Source organism: Alosa sapidissima, chromosome 17 (genome assembly GCF_018492685.1).
Source record: "Alosa sapidissima isolate fAloSap1 chromosome 17, fAloSap1.pri, whole genome shotgun sequence".
Lineage (NCBI taxonomy): Eukaryota > Metazoa > Chordata > Actinopteri > Clupeiformes > Clupeidae > Alosa > Alosa sapidissima.
The window spans coordinates 4884726-4903788 of NC_055973.1; the positions used below are offsets into that span (position 1 = coordinate 4884726).

The window sequence follows — 19063 nt, forward strand, 5'->3', positions numbered from 1 at the left end:
AGCCACGTCCGGCCGGAGCCTTCTCTGGAGTCCGGCCGGGTTCCCCTTTGCGCCGCGCTTTCGAGGCTATGCAACCGTGCTACGATCACATGCCACTGACAACACTGAACAAGCCACAGACGCACAGAGGCTGTAGTAACGCGCAAATGTGTCACCCGTCCTCCAGCTGGCAGACCTACATATATCCTCGAGCGCGGCCCCCTTCCAGGCAGCTCAGGATGCCGCCACCCCTCTAGTGTAGTGTGCCCTTAGGGCGCCCGGCTGTCCGGCTCCTGTCACCTCATAAGCCGCTGCTATAGCCTCCACGATCCAATGGGAGAGAGGGGTTTCCCTAGCGCTTGTGCACCAAAACAGACAAACAGCTGCTCAGTCTCGCATAGCGCGCTCGTCCTTTCTGTGTAGACTCTCAGAGCCCTGACCGGACAGGCTACAAAGCCATGGCTCTACCCGCTGGGCCTCTGGGCAAAAAGCAGGCAGCTCAATAACCCTTGAACTCGTCGAGGAGGACAGAATCTTGGGCTGATAAAAGGACCACTGGGTGGAGAACAACTCATCCACCGCAAACTGCATGCAGGCTGGGTTAACTGATAATGCGGTGAGGTCACCTACCCGCTTCACCGAGGTCAGCGCCGTCTTATAGGACAGCCATTTCAGCTCGGTCCGTGGTAAAGGCTCAAACGGCGCACCCGCCAGAGCCCTCAGCACCAAGGCCAGGTCCCAAGGTGGAACTGTGACCGAGCGTGGAGGTCTGATGCACCATGCACCTGAGAAATCGCGATGCGAGGGGGGGAGCCCCAGGCGACATCCCCGCCCAGCCCACATGACAAGCTGATATGGCTGCCAAGTAAACTTTTAGCGTGTTCGGGGCTCGCCCTAGGTCAAAAAGATCGGACATGTAAAAGCATGGAGTGCTCTCCATGTGTGCATGGAGTGCAGTCCGCAAACCCTTTCCACATTAGGGAATATAGCGAGCGGGTTGACAAGGCTCTGGCACTCTGTATGGTATATGTTTTCACCACTGAGAGTGGCAACCCCACGCTTAGTAGCCTCAGCCTCTCAGGGGCCAAGCCGCCAGCTGCCATCTCTCCGGCGCCGGATGCTAAATCGCCATGCCCGCCTGGGACAACAGGTCTTTGCGGGCTGGGAGTTTCCACGGCTCGCCATGCAGTAGAGCCATTAGCTCCGGAAACCACATCTGATCCGGCCAAAGAGGGGCTATCAGGATAGTCTCGTGCCTGCCTCTCCTCACCCTCTCTAAGACCGCCAGTATCAAGGCCTTCGGGGGAAACACATATAACAGACTTTTTGGCCATTCGTGGGCTAGAGCGTCTACTCTCAGCGGAGCATTACTCTCCGTCAGTGCAAACCACTTCGGGCAGTGCGTTGTCTTGCGTGAAGCAAAAAGATTGACTTGCGCTCCGTTTCCAGCCTTGCCTTGGCTGTCCGTCCTGCCGTGGCGGGAAGATGCCCCTCTGTTGTCCAGGCGGTCTCTGCTGCTGCTGCTGTTGTTGTTGCTGTCGGTGCGGGTGTGGCGCACGCCATTGTTGCCACCTGCGCAGTGGGGCGGGACATCCCCTCTCACCAAGGCAGAAAGCTCTTCAGCGCCTCCAGGCTCTTTTGCGCTGCCTCAAAGCGCTCCCTCATGTTGGCCATGGTTGGCCCGAACAAGTTTCTTGGTATTTTATGCCCCCAACATTGTCTTCAAGGCAGCGCTGCCTGGGTTAGGCATGTGTTAAGGTTAGGGTTGGGGTTAGGTTTAGGATTAGGTGCCTTTAAGTCAGCGGTGACAGCACTGCCTGGAAGACGACCTTGGGGGCATAAAACACCATCGAGCCGAACAACCCCAAGGGGGTCAGCGGTGCGTCAAGCAGCGGAACCTTCTCCCTGTCCGGCAGCTGCAACAGTGTGAGCCACAGGTGACCAGCACCACCAAATGGCCCATTGCCCTGCGCCAGAGCAGCGCACCTCGACGCTCGTAGAGAGAGGTCCAGGGCCCTCCGCCTCTCTGGGGGCAAAGCCAAAGTCTCATCCTCCTCGGCGGCCAACCTCATACTCTCCCCGGTGTACACTTGGAGAACCGCCGCTGTGTTGAGGGCCCGGCAAGCCTGCCCCACACAGGCATATGCCTTGGATGCCTGGCCAGCCGTAACCCGACAGGGTTTGGATGGCAGTACCGGCGGTCCTCGGGCTGATGCTCCCTGGGGGCAGAGGTACGCTGCCAGTGTCTCCCCCACCTCAGGGAGGTGAGCCAGCCACTGGTCCCCCGCCCCATCCAGGGCAAAGAAAGGGCCGAAGCCCTGCACCGGGGACCGGGCCGAATATGGCTTTCCCCAAGATTTCTGAACCTCCGCCAGGAAGTCGGGAAGGCTGGGGGGGGGGGGGGCGGTACCTCTGTTCTGGCCGGTGCACATAAAAAAAACGTCTATTAAGGAGCCCTGCCGCTCCGGCTGCTCTGGCCACTGAATGCCGAGCAACTTTGTGGCGTGCTCAAGAACGGTGGCCAGCTCCCGGGAGAGGGGGGCAGACTCCGGTGGAGCATCATCCTGTGTTCTTGACCGGCTCCTGCTGCTCCAGCGAGCAGCTCTCTGAGTTGACGAGGGACACCCTGTCATCGTCGTCGGACTCGAGAGAGCTGCCTGCGGAGGTCTCAGCAAAAATGCCGACTGGGGACCCTGCAGCCGTCCCGGGCAAAGTTGCCTCTCCCTGCTCAAACAGCAGCCGCTCCGGGAGCGCAAGCGCATCTCCAGGGGCAAGCTGGGAGGGGGGCCGTTGGCTGTCATTTCCTCAAGCACGCGTGCCCGGTATATGACAGCTTTCAGCCCCAACCTCTCGCAGTGCGGGCAGGACTCGCCGACCGCCAACGCTGCCAGGGGTTGACAGCCAGGCAGCTTATGCAGACCGGGTGTGGCTCCAGAGCGGGGGATATCCCGCAGCTCCGAACCCACCTCCGCATCTGGGCGGCCACTTATACATTGCTTTTCAGATTTTTTTTTTTTAAACCTTTATTGATAGAGCAAGACAGAAAAAGTAGAGAATACAGAATACAGGAAATCACATCAAACCCGAAAGTTCATAATCCGTCCATGATTTTGAGTGGTACAGCTCCATAGACCTCCATTCATTCTGCACTTATTCGTCAGCGCCCTCACGTGGAACCCGAACTATGGTTCTCCTCTTATTAGACATTCTCTGAATCCGCCCACATTGAGCCCAGCCCCGATCTGCACACTGCAGGCAGGAGGGACTTCTGCTGTGCTTTGGCTCTCGCGGTAAGACGTAAGACTAACGTGAAGAAGGCCCTAGCTGCGGGATCCCACGAAAGTGTGCTTCATGGCGGTAACACTGGAGACTGCGGTAAAAAAACAAAACAATAAAATGCATTCTGTTTGTGCATGACTGTTTTATAATTATATAAGTTGCTGTATATCGTAAATACCAATACAAGTAAATTGCAATCCATTCAGCGCTAAGATGTTCTCACCGGTTTTGGGGCCTTTATCATTTAACTAGGCCTAACGGCTAACGTTAATGTTAAATCAGGACGTTTTGTTTCCTGTCCTGTGTACGAATTAATTTGTATTTTCACGAATGCAGTGCTACGAAATATGCGACTAGATACGTTAAAGTAACATGTCCAGTGTTGAAACAAGTGTGGATATATGCCAGGTGCCATTGCAATTAACGTTAGCGTTACATTCATTTGTACCTCTGGCCTAAGTTGGTGGCATGCTAACTAGCTAAAGTTAGCTAGCTACTTCTATTGTGGCTATCACGGGGGCTCTTCGATGAATCATTAGCTAGCTAGTTACGTTTAGCAAGTCTAGCTAGCTAGTTAAGTTTAACAAACGTCATAGCAGAAAATTGTCCATGTTTGTGGCAGGTAACACCGACTAATCCCTGGCACGGTAACAAATAAATTGTATTATGTTGAATGGTTAGAACGGACTTGATCTGTGAGCTAGCATTGGTAAGGTTGGTCCGTTTTAACATACGAGACGGATAGCTTAGCTATGGAACCAGTCTCGCATGAGGCATTAACTAACGTTAGCTGCTAGCCATCTTGATAAACGTGTTTTAAAATGTTTACGCAGCGTTACTTGTGGCCTTAATTCTAAACCCAGGTTTACTTTGGCGCATAGAACATATGCGTACTTGAAAGGGTAACGTTATTTCAATTGAGAATGTGGAATGAAATGTTAGGGTTAGCTATATTCAACCTGGTTAAACTGTAACGATAGCCATTTTCCCTCATCATGGTTTGGATGTTCCTTCCAGATAACTGAGAAGAACTTGTGAGCTGTCTGTTACAAGTCACATCGCCGTTATTTTGCCTCTGGTCGCCCCTGCAAATAGCGGCCTCGCAGGTACATTTCATCTAGAACTAGTTAGCCTAGTATCTGTTGAATACCTATCTTGGATTCATTATCATGCCTCCAGCGACACACCTTCGTCACTCTTGACCTTGCCTACACAATTACAATGGAAATAGTGCCGCGGAACATCATGCAATTTGTGTGATGAACTACCAGCGAATATGTAAACAAAATGTGAAAACAAATGATTGAGATATTATACTGTTGTGTGGGTCATTAGCCCATGCTTATCTTGGAGTGTTAAGAAATGTTGATAGACCATTTCATATTTTTCATGGAGAGAAGACCAAGAGTAGGTCTAGTTTGGATAGTTTTTTAAAAGCATACAGTCAGCATGTTTATGGTAGAACATCATGTGTTGTAGAGTTGAATGCTAAATTGGCTAAGGAACTCCTGTCTTGTATTACAGAGAGGCAACACGCTAATGATGGAGAATGGACAGAGCACTGGCTCCAAGCTTGGGCTGCCGCCCCTCACACCAGAACAACAGGAAGCACTGCAGAGGGTAAGGATACACATGAAATGCTTCAATTGGTACCAGTGGCCAGATATTTATCAGACTTTGGGCTGATGGAGTGGTCCGATTGCTGTAAAGCCTGCCTTGAAGGCCAATACAAGTTCTAGGTGACATCATAAAACAAAATCTATACATGTTTATGACCATTCAAACTGAAACACACCCTCAAAAATCAGACACCTTATAGAAAGTTGATTGTTTTGTTGTTATTACCTAAATAGGATAAATATTCCCTGGACTTGCCTGCAGGGAAGATGTTTTAATAATTAATGGTGTATTGTGTTTGCACACGCGTGTTGTTGGCTGTGTGATATCCTATTTAGATGTTGATAATGGCACAGTGTTACTAGTCTTATATGCTTGACATTTGTTTGTAATAATTAGAACGATAAACATTTTGACTTTCTCCTGATTGTACGAAGAGAAATCTTGCACAGTAGTAACTTGAATTACTGCTGAACACAATGGTTCATGAATGATATAGTGTTTGCCTTTGTGTGTTAGCATAGTTATCCATGAACAGATTCATGATATAAATTGGGTCGTGAAATCCTTAGTGATTAGTCACAACACATTTTGTTTTCTAATGCACAGAGCAATAGTATGTAAACTTATTTAGAGTTTGTAGATTTCACAGAAAGAAATTGTGCCACTTTTGTCTTTTACATTGATTTTAAAAAGTGCATGGTAGGCAAATTGTCCGCATTGTATGTAAAACGTATTCTGAAAAGCTAAGCCAGCTAACTTGTTACAAGACTCTTTAAAGGATTTTGATCTGATCAACTTGAGCACTCTGAGGTTGAAAGAGGGTGCTAGTGCACCCTGGAATAAGAAATGCGGCATTTATCACATACCAATGCTTACAAGTCAGTATAAACAAACGCCCGCTTTTTATCAGTGTTAATTTGTGGCGACTAACAGGGTGGTGTATTTTGAGTTGTATGGTGGTGGCAGTGTACGATCATGCCTGTGAATTCTCCTTTCACCAGGCAAAGAAATAGGGTGGTGTATTTTGAGTTGTATGGTGGTGGCAGTGTACGATCATGCCTGTGAATTCTCCTTTCACCAGGCAAAGAAATATGCCATGGAGCAGAGCATTAAGAGTGTGTTGGTGAAGCAGACCATAGCACATCAGCAGCAGCAGCTGACCAACCTGCAGGTGAGTGGAAATAACAATATTAATAATATTCAATTTCACAACTGCAACAAGTCAGATACATAGTACTTAAGGCACACTGTCGCTGGATCCATTGCCCTTTAAGAAGGAGAGATTCCTTGCAGGCATGTGTATGTAATTGACAATACATATTCTGACTTGGTGTATTTTAATGGTAGCTTATCCAGTTGTTTGTTATGGCCATATATTTTGTTTGGAGAATTGCTAAACATGTGGTTGACCAAATCATCACAGATGAATAACATAATTTTAATGTTTGACCCTCTAGTTCTTGATATCTTTTGACACAAAGTTTGTAAAAGTACTAAGGATCGCATGGCCTCACACCCACAGTTTTCATGTTGTGCTTGTCCTGTTGTTGTTTACTGTATGCTTCTCTGAGGGTGATTGTGCACACAATAAACATCCCTGGGCTGAGCTTTTGTGTTCTCTTTCAGCCGACGAAGATCGCATATGCAGAAGAGAAATGTCTCACCTCTCTCTTTCTCTCACTCTACCTCTCGCCTTTGGTCTTTTCAATGTCCTCAACGGAGGAAACTGTATGAAACTTAGAGTGGGTGGGGCTTGGGTCTGGGCTTAGCCAGCGTGACGACCAATGAGCCAAATTGGAATCTGGTCAACTGGGTTGGGTCTTGCGTGTTTTATTTGATGTCTGTATGACAGTGACATGTGAAAGCAAAAAAAAGAAGTTTTTTTTTTCTAACCTACTTTTCAGCACTTTTTCATCTTTACTGTCTTTCAGATGGCAGCAGTGACAATGGGCTTTGGAGATCCTCTCTCACCTTTGCAATCGGTCAATAGAATATTAAACTACATATTTCATTTCTGTGCGCATTCCTGCTGTGAGGACTGTTACCCTTCTTTACCCGGCCCACACCGGCCACTTAAATTCATTGTCTTTCACATGAATGCCCCAGCATATTTCAGAAAGTAGACATGGCTTTTAATTTTGATTTTGAATGATGGATGTTTCTGGATGGATGCTAGAGAACCCATTTCACAGTAGATCACTTAGAATTCTATCTCAGGGGAACAGTATGTGTTGTAATTCTTATGTTGCACAATGTATTTTGCTGAACCAGGAATTGTTTTGGATCATATTCAAGTAGCAATTTTAAGAAAATAAGCAGCCTTGAGATGGGTCTTAAGATTGTCCAAAGTCAATGTAGCAATGGCATTATCATCTGTTTGCCCTGACTATGTAACATGGAGGGCAGTTATTTTTTGCTGCATTTTCATCTTGCTGAAGTAGTCTTTATGATTGTTCTTGGACTGTGTGGTAGTCATATTGAGCCTTTAGACTCATTTCTGTTGATGAGATGCTGATTTCATCTTTTTGGCGCTGAACGAAAGCCAGGGACTGCATCTGGAATGTTGGGAGTTTGTGTGAATGTGTGTGTCTGTCTGTGTGGGTGGGTCTCAGTTTTTTTCGGTATGGTTTTGTTTGGTTCTAAATCCATGTCTCCTTTGTAAATATGCTGTTGTGCAGCAGTGACAAAAAAGAGCCCTTCTTGGCTTACAGATTTAAGAGGGATAGCAGTCAAGTTTCATAGAGTCTTAATCGTCAAATCTGATCAAACTCAGGTCCCACACCCCCCCATGAAAAATTCTATGTTGGCCGATGTGTAGCAGGGCAAAGGAGATCACATACTTTTAAAGCCTGTTATGCATAATTGTTTCCCCTACAGGGAAGCAGTAGATTCACAAACTCTGAAAAGCAGTTTTCTCCTCCTAAAGCTGTTTATGTGAGGTATACAGTGTAGGCCTTGAAAGTCATATTTGACCAAGCTTACTACATTTGAAAGCTCATGAAGTACATCAGTCTCATACCAAACTTGAGAATATGTTTACCTTTACCTGCTTCTCTGGATGACAGGTCAGTTGCACCAGTGAACCGGTGGTGTGTTGATAACGCATTGAAGTAGTTAAAGTAGGCATTGTAGGATATTTGAGGTTAAGATATTTGAACTTGTGTTAGTAACATTCTAGAGTTATGGCATTATAAAATGCTGTTACTCCCGTTCTTTTGCTCAGGTTTACATATGCAGATTTCATACCATGATATCATTTTTAAACCCTTAAAGATGACGTAGAATGACAAAACGTGTTTACCTTGGCTTTTTGTTGAATAAGGAGAGTTCTGTGCATGGCCTTAACCCTTAAAGGAGTACCGTCACACCGGTGTGACGGGAATGTTGGGAAATTAACATTCTAAAGAATATCTGGGTTCATTGAATTCAACATAGAATTTTAGAACCTTCAATTGTTGCGGAACTTAGAATGTTCAAAAACCTACACCTTTAAGGGTTAAAGCTAAAGTGAACAGGAAACACTGTTGTGTCCTCCTTCATATGAAAATCTCAGACTATGAAATGGCCAACGAAAAACGATTTGGCAATTCAGGTAGAATTTGCGGGGGCCTATTGCGAACTGTCTTTGACGTCAAGGCAGCCAATCAGTGTATTTCACTGTATATCACTTAATTATTTGTGTGGATGCCAGTTAAGCATGAGGAGGAGCTATGCATCTACTAGAATGGGCCATTTTATTCCCCAGCCTCATTATAGGGTTATAAAGGGGCTTGTACAAGTTGCAAACCCTCTTTATACACATCAAAGAACAAGGTAAAATACTCACTTCATCCATTCTATGTCATCTTTAAGTTAGGCTAATTTGTTGTGATAGAATTCATTACAGTAATGATTATGGAGGAGGATAGGGTGAAACCTATTATTAATATATACAGCATCACATAGATTTAGGCAAAGACTTAGCTCCTGCAGTTCCCTCACATTCAATAGGCAGCTTTCATGCACCCTCACGCATTTAGCCAAATTGACTGGTTTGATTTGTTCTTGTTTGGTTTATTTTACATGTGAGTGTGTTTGTGTAGTGGTTCTTCTCCCCTCTGCTGGGCGAGCCCTGGTGGAGTAACGTCTGCCCCTCTTGTCTCCCTCGCTTCCCCCCCTTCCTCCCACCGGCAGGTGGCGGCGCAGCGTCAGCGGGCCCTGGCCATCATGTGCCGCGTCTACGTGGGCTCCATCTACTACGAGCTGGGCGAGGACACCATCCGGCAAGCTTTTGCACCCTTCGGCCCCATCAAAAGCATTGACATGTCCTGGGACTCGGTCACCATGAAACACAAGGTTTGTTCATTTCAAATCTGTAATAACATTACAGGGTTCCTACGCAGTATGGAAAACCTGGAAAAGTATCGAATTTGATTTTAGTAATTTCCAGGTCTGGATAAGGATGGAAAAAAGAAACAAGGGTATGGAGAAATATTTGTGTTTCCAGACTATTGCATCTACAGGACTAATCACTTCACTCAGGTCATAATGAACCATTCTTAACTTAACTGTCAGTCCACATCATCAAGATACAATTGAATGGGGCTCCTCAGAAAAAAAATTCTCCCACAAGGGGACCCTGGTACCAAAACCAAATCGAGAACCCCTGTTCTATGCAAGTGCCCTACACCATTGTGCACTGGTATGTTTGTGTAGCTCTGCTATTTTCGGCTAAAACACTGGTAGACTTTTTTGATTTTGTAAAAGATAGCAAGACATGGATAAACTGTTATTGCAAACAAATAATATTGTTTATGGTGATTTCTGAGGCCTCTGCCAGCAGTGCACTAGTCTCCAACATATGTAGGCTATGCTTGTATCTACAGAGAACTAAAAATGTGAGTGCACCTTCCAACACAGCACTTCCCCCAACGAAAAGTATCCAAGGGCTACCAAGTTAATAATAAACATTATTATACAGCTCTTCACAATGCTAGTAGAACGCTCCATTGACATAGAATATGGTCAGAAAAATGTACAGAGAAGTTTGAACATTTGGGTATGGAAAAAGTATGGAATTTTGAAATGGAAAATGTGTAGGAACCCTGACATCAGTAATGAATTTGAATTGAGTTGCATTCAGAGGCTTTTAACTATGTGTTAAATACTCAGAGACTCATCTCCCCTTTTGCAGTGTATTTTTCTTTCTCCCCATATTTGTTAAACATTTATTGTTTTTACAGCTGTCAAATTCTTAAACACATTATTTTTTAAATACTGTTATGTATCCTGGGAATCCATTCTCCCTCATTGTCATCTCCCTCTATTTGTCTTATTTCCATCCCAGTGGGTGTTTTTGTGTTACCTAAGGCTCCAGGCTGATGATCCTTTTCCGCTGTACTTTCCATCATTTTCATTCTGCTCACACAACCTCCCTCTCTCTCTCTCTCTCTCTCTCTCTCTCTCTCTCTCTCTCTCTCTCTCTCTCTCGCTCTCTCTCTCTTGCGCTCTCTCTCTTTCTCTTTGTCTCGCTCTCCCTCTCTCTCTCTTCTCAGGGCTTTGCCTTTGTGGAGTATGAGATCCCCGAGGCGGCTCAGCTCGCTCTGGAGCAGATGAACTCGGTCATGCTGGGGGGGCGCAACATCAAGGTGAGTGCCCCCACTGAGCGGCACCCTGCTGCTGGCCCCGGGTGTCCTTGGAGCTGCGCAGGAGTCCCACACCCTCTCTTAACATTCTTCTTTTAAGCTCATCTCAGGTGACACGTGAAGGCTGACAAGAGGGCTCAGGCTTTACCTCTGTATTTGTATGTCTCTGTGTGTGTAAAAGCTGATGTTCTTTGATGAACCTGTCCTGTCTTTTGATGTTTTACGTGTGTGTGCGTGTGTGTGTGCGTGTGTGTGTGTGAGCGTGAGAGAGAGAATACACTTGGGTATGGGTCTACCAAGTATTTTCTGTTAAGTGTCAGGTTCTGTTTTGCTGTCTGAAGTAGCTTCTGTGTCCGTCTATGTTCTTGCCTTTATGGGCTGTGTATTACAGCACATGATCTTGCTCTGCAGTGTTATGCTTCCATGACATGATCAGGTTGTTTTAAGAGGGCAGGTTTCCGGAAGATTCCGGGAGTTCCGCGCTGCTCTTATGTCCGTGGTGTGCTAATGATGGGCTGCGCCTGGTTGGTGTTGCTTGGCCGCCCTCCCTGCAGCACACACCCCGTACAAGCCAAACCAACATGGAACTGATCTAACACACATACACATACATACATACATACATACATACATACACTCTTAAGAGAGCCATGTATGAGATTCCTTTTCATTAGACATCTCATGCTCTGTGTGACAAGCGTTAGTAAGTCATGCCCAGATGCTTGTCTTTCAATGAGATTTCTTTGCACATAATGTAAAATATAATGCTGGCAGCCAAGCGCTGTCACAGCCTTGTGGAACCAATAAAGGATGTCTGTAGTAGAGACATCTGAGAACAGCCAATGGTGGCGGACATGCTCACGACCACAAGCACCCACACTCATGCCCCCTACTCTCGCACCCACACCTGCACAACATGCCCCACTCAGCTGGCCCCTGTATTGGTATGTGTGCTGTAGGTGGGGCGGCCAAGTAACATCGGCCAGGCGCAGCCCATCATTGACCAGCTGGCAGAGGAGGCGCGCGCCTATAATCGCATCTACGTGGCGTCTGTGCATCCGGACCTGTCGGACGACGACATCAAGAGTGTCTTTGAAGCCTTTGGCAAAATCAAGAGCTGCACGTTGGCGCGGGACCCCAATACTGGCCGCCATAAGAGCTACGGCTTCATCGGTGAGCAGGGATAGAGCCTCAGCTCTGTACCCCAGATGGGACTCCTTTTGTGTTGGGTGGGTTTGGTATGTTATTTAGGAGTTCCTTGCTGGTTGTGCGTGCAACCAAAGGTGATGTCTTGGTGGTGTCAGGATTTTACACACCCACCCACACACACAACTTGAATTGGTACAAGATTGTCTCTAATCAATCACAAATATTTTTTCTTGTTCTCAGAAATATCTTTCTTTTATTGTTGTGCCTTTCAGACCAGAAGTCATTGTAATACAGTATTTGCATTTTTGATCACAGTCTACATCATCTGCATAACAGGTGTTTAGTGTTGTATATCCCGTACTGTATGTTCCACAGCCAGCTACATATATAAAGGGAGGTATACACATTATTGAGGATTGCCTTGAAGAAGCATACTATGGCTGGTATTCCGGCCTCCAAAACATTGATGTAGATTTGTAAATGAACAGGCCAGAGATTACTTGTGTGTTATGTGGGTAAAGATGCAAGAGTACTGTAGTAGTATCAGTAGAGTACTACTTCAAAGATAGCTCAGATATCTTACTTCTGACAAATATTTGTGGTAGAAAGCATTATCTCAACGATTACCTTATTCATATAAAACCTTTTGGTTGAACCGGTTTTACTAGTTGGCACTACACTTGCCTCACCTATCGCATTTTCGCAAAAAAGAAGGTTGTGGAATTATATGACAAAATGCTGAAATACCCTTAATTAATAGTCCACTATTGCTACATTGAGTGTCTTCAGTTGTACCATTGAACTTAACTTGAAATTAATAGTTTACCTGTAACTGGACTGACATGGGAAACCATTGAACTAGTCAATTAATCAATTTCTTTCAAAGTTAGTTAGATACTCACATATTAAAATTCAAACAATACAAAGAAAACTAGCATTAGAATAATTGTCTGATTTGTTTATCATTCAGTATGTTTACATGACACTTGGGGGGGTGTCGTGTATGTTAGTCTGACAAAAACCAAACTTTTTAAATACATGTAAACATGCAAGTCCGACTGAAATCGTAAAAAAATAGAAGTATTTTAAGTCGGACTAACACCCAGATAATGTGATAGAAGCTGTACTAACTCCTGCATGAATATGCTCATTTGGACTCAAATCAGCCTATGCGTGCTGCTACAGCTGCCACTTTGCTACATACTCATAAGTTGCACCTTCTTTCATACCTATATGAATTAACATCCCCCAGAATGTACATACGAAAATAATGAACAACATGTCAACTATTTAACTAGTTACACTGATGATGCAAAGTTAATGGCGCTAAAATGGAATGGTTTCGTGTTTTTGAACAAGAAGGGGGACATATCGGCATCTAGCGTAACAAAGTAAAACCGATCAATTAAGCGATGTATACATATGCTGATTTCCTGTATACTCGCACAAAGACCAGTCCAGTCCAGTCCAGTCATATGACCTAGCTGAGCTATAACCGTAGCTTGATATAACTGTGCATGTAAATGTACTGATTGATGAATGAATTATAGTAGATCCTTTTAGCATCAGACATTTTGTTTTCTTGGTCCTTGCCTCTTTCGTCTCTGTCTCTCATCCCCTCCTCCCTCTTTCTCAATATGACCAGAGTATGAGAAACCACAGTCGGCCCTGGATGCCGTGTCCTCCATGAATCTGTTTGACTTGGGTGGGCAATATCTCCGAGTAGGCAAGGCTGTTACCCCACCTATGCCCCTGCTGACGCCGACCACCCCAGGAGGCCTGCCCCCTGCTGCAGCTGTGGCAGCCGCAGCCGCAACTGCGAAGATCACGGCTCAGGTGAGTGATGCACTGGAAGTCTTCCTTTCATATGACCCCTATCACAGAGTCTAATCCCATCTTTTTCATAACACTTAATACTTGTTTGTATGTGTTACATCTAAATACTTATGTGTCTTAACAGTGTTTTTTTGTTTGTTTGTTTGTTTGTTTTTGATGCAGTTCAGAGTTTGAATAATTTGTTGCATTCATTTGTTCATAATCTGTGTTGTCATTGGTGAGGGGCAAAATGCCAACCTTTTTCAGTGTTGATGAATTGACCATTGCACAGTAATGGCGTTGGCCATGGTACTGTGCTCCACACCCACATGTGAATTCAGTTATGTGGTTTGCCCTAGGAGGCCGTGGCAGGTGCATCCGTACTAGGTTCTCTGACCAACCCAGCCCAGATCCTCAGTCAACAGATGGGACTCCCACAGGCTGTCCTAGCAGCCCAGGCCCCAGGCCTCATCACAGGTCTGTACTCTGTTTTCACATCCCAAACCCAAGCTAACGTTTTTTAACATGCTTTGCTTTTCTATTATTTATGTTTCTGTATGTGGTTATACTTGAAAGCAGTCCCTGGTGATTGAGACATGTGGACAGTATAACTATAACTATGTACATGATCACTGCTGTCTTCTGATAAATAAAGTGAATGATAAATGACTTTGGGTGCAGGCTTGTCTAAGGAATAACACCTTGACAGTCAGTGCAAAGTTATAGCTGCCTGTCTTACCACCACCACTACCACCGTTTCCCTTCTTTACAGGAGTGACCCCCGCTCGGCCAACTCTGCCTGTAGTGCCCCAGGTGGGGCTGGTAAATCCAGTCCTGGCGACTCCCCCTGTTACATCAGCACTCGCTGCTGTCGCCACAGCAACAGCGGCCAGTCTGCCTGCGGAGGCGAAGAAGGACTCAGACGAGTCACGCAGTGGGGATCAGGATGAACAACCGCAGCAAGATGGAGACGGGAGACAGGAGACGTTGAGTGACCAGGAGCACCTAAGCATCTCGGGAAGCAGTGCACGACATATGGTCATGCAAAAGCTGCTTCGTAAGCAAGAGGTGAGCCATCAAAATTAAAAAGCTAATTAAACCAGTTTACCATGCCGTTTCATGTCCAATTCGGACCTTATGTCTTTTATGTGTGTTTTCTGCTTCGTAGTCGAGCGTTATGGTCCTACGGAACATGGTGGGCCCAGAGGACATCGACGATGACCTGGAGGGAGAGGTAACGGAAGAGTGTGGCAAGTTTGGCGCCGTTAACCGGGTCATCATCTACCAGGAGCGTCAGGGTGAGGAAGATGACGCGGAGATCATCGTCAAGATCTTTGTGGAGTTCTCGGAGGCGGCCGAAATGAACAAGGCCATTCAAGCCCTTAACAACCGTTGGTTTGCGGGTCGCAAGGTGGTTGCCGAGGTGTACGACCAGGAGCGGTTCAACAACAGTGACCTGTCCGCATAAACTGTCTAACAAAAAAGCGAAAATGAAAATCGATGGCCGATGCCGACAACTTCCCATACCCATCCTGTCCTGATGGCCGTTGCTCAAACTCGCCCAGCCGAAGTCTCTGCTGCTAGAGATTTGAGCCTCTTTTAAACGTGTAATTATTTTTTTATTGATGTTAATATTATTGATGATCCCTTTCACTGGGATTGGCAAAGAAAAGAATACGTGCGCCTCATGGATTTTTTTTTTCTTGTACTGGTCACGTACTGTGAAGGTTTTTTTTTTTTTCTGTTTTTTTCTTTTTTTTATTATGTTGCAGTTTTGTTTTCTAATTGAGAAAGAAGTTAAAGTTTGCTCCTCCCCCTTCATGTCTTTCTGTTTCTTTCTTTTTTTTTTTTTTACGAATGCCAGCATTTTGTCCACTAGCATTGTGTTAGAACTCAGAACGTTGTGTACTGAGTACTTAGAAATATTGGTTCCAGGTTTCCCAGAACAATAAATTCTCAAATATGTAAACATTTTGTGTGGTTTATCACGCCTTTGCTTGAAGGTAAGGGTAGAAAAGGGACGATACCTCACCAGCGTTCCATGATTCAGTCATGTTTACATAAGCTTTTATCACAGTTTCTCACTACTGTCTGAGTGGTTAAACTTATCTCTACTATCTCTTGCATTAGGTCATTATCTGTTCTCGATCTCAATCTGTCTGAATTGGTTTTTGTCATAACCACAAATTTGATTACCAGTTGACAGATAATACAATTCGGTACACCAGCCTTCAGTTGCGATTGAGCTATTCAGCCACATTCTTGAGTCTCAGTTCATAATAACAATTGTATTTCTTTAAGCACAGTGCCAACCAGACAATCTGTAAAAAGGTGCAGATCTATATTTTCTGTCTCCGTATTTGTTCCAGTGTCCAACTAGTTTAGTTTTGTTACAGATGTCGAATATCGTTGATTAGAAAATGCAAAAATATATTTAAAAAATATAAAATAACCTGCTGGGCTACTTGCAACTTTACCTAAACAGTTGGACTGTTGCACTGAAAATAACTGTTCATTAAATTGTTGGTAGACAATTACCACTAACTGCTGGCTTCATGCAACTGTGAAAAAAAACTGTTACGCAACACTGGAACATGAACATCAAATATATAGATGGATGATGGACCTTGATGGGGAACATGTAGCAAAGGATAACATTATAGTTGGGGGGAAGTGATATATAATATGACAAGTTTTTGGAATGTCTCCTTATAGAGAATTACTTTGTCATGTCATGTCAGGCATGGTCTCACCAATAAAATAGACAGTACATACACAATACATAATATACGCCGACACAATTCAATAAAACAGTTCATTAAAACTCAACATATCCACCGGAAAAATGCTTAACGTTAAATACAAACTAGTTTTTTATTTTTTTTATTTAACGTGAACACACACACACAGAGTGCACCAGTCCCTCCATCTTCCTCCTGACACCAGACCTTCCCCCTTCTCCCAGACCTAGCAGGGCACATGTTCAGCTTCAGTATATAGCTTCAGTATATAGCTAACCAAACTACTCTCCCATGTTTATTTTGTGCATTTTATTTGTCATTGCATGTGGGTCAAAGAGGCCTTGTAAATCTTTTTCTTTGCTATAGGTACTAGATACAGTCAATGAATATTTCTCACACGCTTGGATCTGCAAGGTGCCTGTAGGAGAGGGTCTGACGTACACGGAATGCTTTGACGGAACTCTGTGCTACAGGGACCAAAATAGCGATACACTCTTCCGCCTGTAGTCTACCTTCAAGTTCGACTGGCGCGAACTTTTAATAGCTTTAGATATTCATTCTGACGGGGTTATACATCAGTCTTTTAACAACTGTGTAGAGTTAAACTTCAGGCTTATTACGTGTTTACTGACACATATACTAATACATGAATGACACTTCATGTTAGCGTTCTCGCAAAGATAAACATATCGGACTAGTCTAGTTCTAGCTGGCTAGCTTTTTGATCCACGGACAGCACGGCACGAGCTAAGTTACTGTGCTTTTGTTAGCTTGCTTGCAGCCAAGAGGGAAAGCCGCCTGTAACGTTAACGTCAGCTACATACCCATCAATGTTGACAAGCAAACATTTGTAAGTCAATTTCTAATATTTTGGTACATTAAGTTCATTCTGCATAAGACGGCTAGTTAATGTTTACATTAACGCTAACACACTAACGTAGGCCATTGGTCAAATCATGTAATAGTTAACGTTAACTTACTTAACGTTAATGTTAGCTAACGTTAGCTCTTCAAAAGCTACACAATGTTTAAGTCGTAAATGATAAATTAAATGTAGTTTCTAAAATGTTGAACCTCGAACCAGTCTTACGATTTGAATCTGTTCAGTTACTAAACTTGCTGACATTTTTTCTAGTGAAATATGTCACCGTCTAAAAAGGATGGCTACATTGTAAAATTTGTGGAACGCAATGGTCAGAAAAGCAAACTATCAGCTCAAGCTTATGAGGTAAGAATCCTTGGCGGTGAAGTGTCAAGTCTAACATTACCTAATTAGTTTTCTCTGGTTGTTTGTGTTTTTTTTAACTTTTTTTTAACTTTTTTTTATAGGCGATTGTAGAGTTGCAGTCAGAGAAGTATGTTCACATCGTAGATGAAGAAGCAGCATTACAGCTGGACCACAATGACAAGTCATTGTTTGTATTCAGTGACTTCACCAGCGCTGCGTTTGAACACTGCAGGGAGGTTTGTGTCCTGTCTAACCCATTGACAGTACATTACTAGAAAAAATGTTCCTGAACTGAACCATCTGCTTAATTTTTCTTGAGCTGTGTTTAGGTCCTCTTCCACCATTTACCCTTCGTATTTTAGCTCTGTCTTTTATTTACATGTCACTCTGTTCCCCTAGTTGGGCTGCAGAATTGTCAGTCCTCTGGTGGTCCTGCACTGTCTGCAGCAGCAACGCTGCGTTCCCAAAGCAGAGAAGCCAGTGTACAGTATGGCCATGGCTGATGTTACCATCTCTTGCACCAGCTTGGACAAAGAAACCCGGGTAAAGATTTGTTTCCTTCTGTTGCTCTCTGGTCTGTTTAAGATTAACAAGGTTCACAATATGTGGTGTATTGGTGTTGTGAACTGCCAAATATTTTTTGTTGACTATGTTACTTAGCCTAAAGGTTCTACTACACTTGGAAGCTGTAAGAGAAATGTTTGTGTATTTGCTCTTCTCTTTCAGTCAGATGTGATGGACTTAGTTGAACTTATGGGTGGGCGTGTCTACCGTGACCTCAATGTGACTGTGACACACCTGGTGGCAGGTGAAGTGGGCAGCAAGAAGTACCTGGTGGCTGCTAGCCTGGGAAAGCCTATTCTTCTACCCTCATGGGTTAAAACATGCTGGGATAAATGTCAGGACAGGTAAGTTCTGAAGGAAAGGAAAACCTCACTCTTTGTGTAGAAATACCCTGTGTAGATGAAAACTGACCCTTGACGTTAAATATATAGGGTAGAGTTTTTGTCTTTAGGAAACATTCTGAAGACAAAAATATTAGTGAAACATTACCAATTCTGTGCCCAGGAGATTACTCAAAGAAAGCCTACTAAATCTTGTGTATATGTATATGACTTATAATTGATAATTTTCAAGACTTTGTGCATCGTCATCTCTTTCCTTCCCTGTCTCTTCAGTCTGTTCCAGCACTCTGACCTACGTTCAGAGGACTACCTGTGTCCCATACTGCAGGGCTGCACTGTCTGTGTGACGGGCCTTTCCACTGTGGAGCGGAAGGAGGTGCAGCGTCTGTGCGAGCAGCACGGCGGTCACTACACCGGCCAGCTGCGCATGAACGAGTGCACGCACCTCATCGTCAGCGAGCCTTCAGGTGAGTGGGGCATCACCAGGATTCAGACGGGGGTGGCGGGGCATCTCTGCATCCATGTGTCTCTCTGTGTTACAAAAGCCTGGTCTCTGTTCTCGTGTCAGCCTTCTCTATGCCGTCCTTTGGAAAGTGGTCGTATCTGACATTCTATCATGTACTCAAGTGTTATAGTTGTAGATTTCTGTGTAGATCATACTTGTGATCTTGGGTGAAGATGGGTGGGAACATAATGGAAATATGTAGTTTAGTTTTGGAAATT

At 44.6% G+C, this 19063-nt stretch overlaps 2 protein-coding genes across 5 annotated transcripts in view; both read left to right on the forward strand.

The window, feature by feature from the left end:
• The first annotated feature begins 3213 nt into the window (after window positions 1-3213).
• LOC121688249 (poly(U)-binding-splicing factor PUF60-B-like) lies at window positions 3214-15435 on the forward strand. 4 transcript variants are annotated; one of them, XM_042067724.1, is made up of 12 exons: window positions 3214-3354; window positions 4276-4364; window positions 4783-4878; window positions 5960-6049; window positions 6810-6860; window positions 9052-9213; window positions 10413-10505; window positions 11462-11675; window positions 13297-13487; window positions 13826-13943; window positions 14239-14534; window positions 14635-15435. In XM_042067724.1, exons 3-12 carry the CDS (start codon window positions 4798-4800, stop codon window positions 14932-14934), a joined length of 1596 nt encoding a protein of 531 aa, XP_041923658.1. In that variant the 5' UTR covers window positions 3214-3354; window positions 4276-4364; window positions 4783-4797; the 3' UTR covers window positions 14935-15435. The 4 variants fall into 4 exon arrangements, with proteins under 4 accessions (XP_041923658.1, XP_041923656.1, XP_041923657.1 ...); XM_042067722.1 differs by lacking the exon at window positions 4276-4364; XM_042067723.1 differs by lacking the exon at window positions 4276-4364 and having other exon boundaries at window positions 13829-13943.
• Window positions 15436-16687: 1252 nt separating this feature from the next.
• The window catches only part of topbp1 (DNA topoisomerase II binding protein 1), a 72176-nt gene continuing 69800 nt past the window's right edge, over window positions 16688-19063 (forward strand). The window contains exons 1-6 of the mRNA XM_042067545.1: window positions 16688-17057; window positions 17343-17435; window positions 17537-17671; window positions 17835-17978; window positions 18162-18343; window positions 18614-18807. Coding sequence (XP_041923479.1) covers window positions 17349-17435; window positions 17537-17671; window positions 17835-17978; window positions 18162-18343; window positions 18614-18807 — 742 coding nt within the window. The 5' untranslated portion in view covers window positions 16688-17057; window positions 17343-17348. The remainder of the gene's footprint in view (window positions 17058-17342; window positions 17436-17536; window positions 17672-17834; window positions 17979-18161; window positions 18344-18613; window positions 18808-19063) is intronic.

Excerpts from the sequence above, each read along its gene's own strand:
- LOC121688249 (XM_042067722.1), top strand. The coding sequence starts at position 3,331 with ATGGCGGTAACACTGGAGACTGCG. Across the intron at positions 4,879-5,959 it reads AACAGGAAGCACTGCAGAGG|GCAAAGAAATATGCCATGGA; the intron begins GTAAGGATACAC and ends TCCTTTCACCAG. Across the intron at positions 6,050-6,809 it reads AGCAGCTGACCAACCTGCAG|ATGGCAGCAGTGACAATGGG; the intron begins GTGAGTGGAAAT and ends ACTGTCTTTCAG.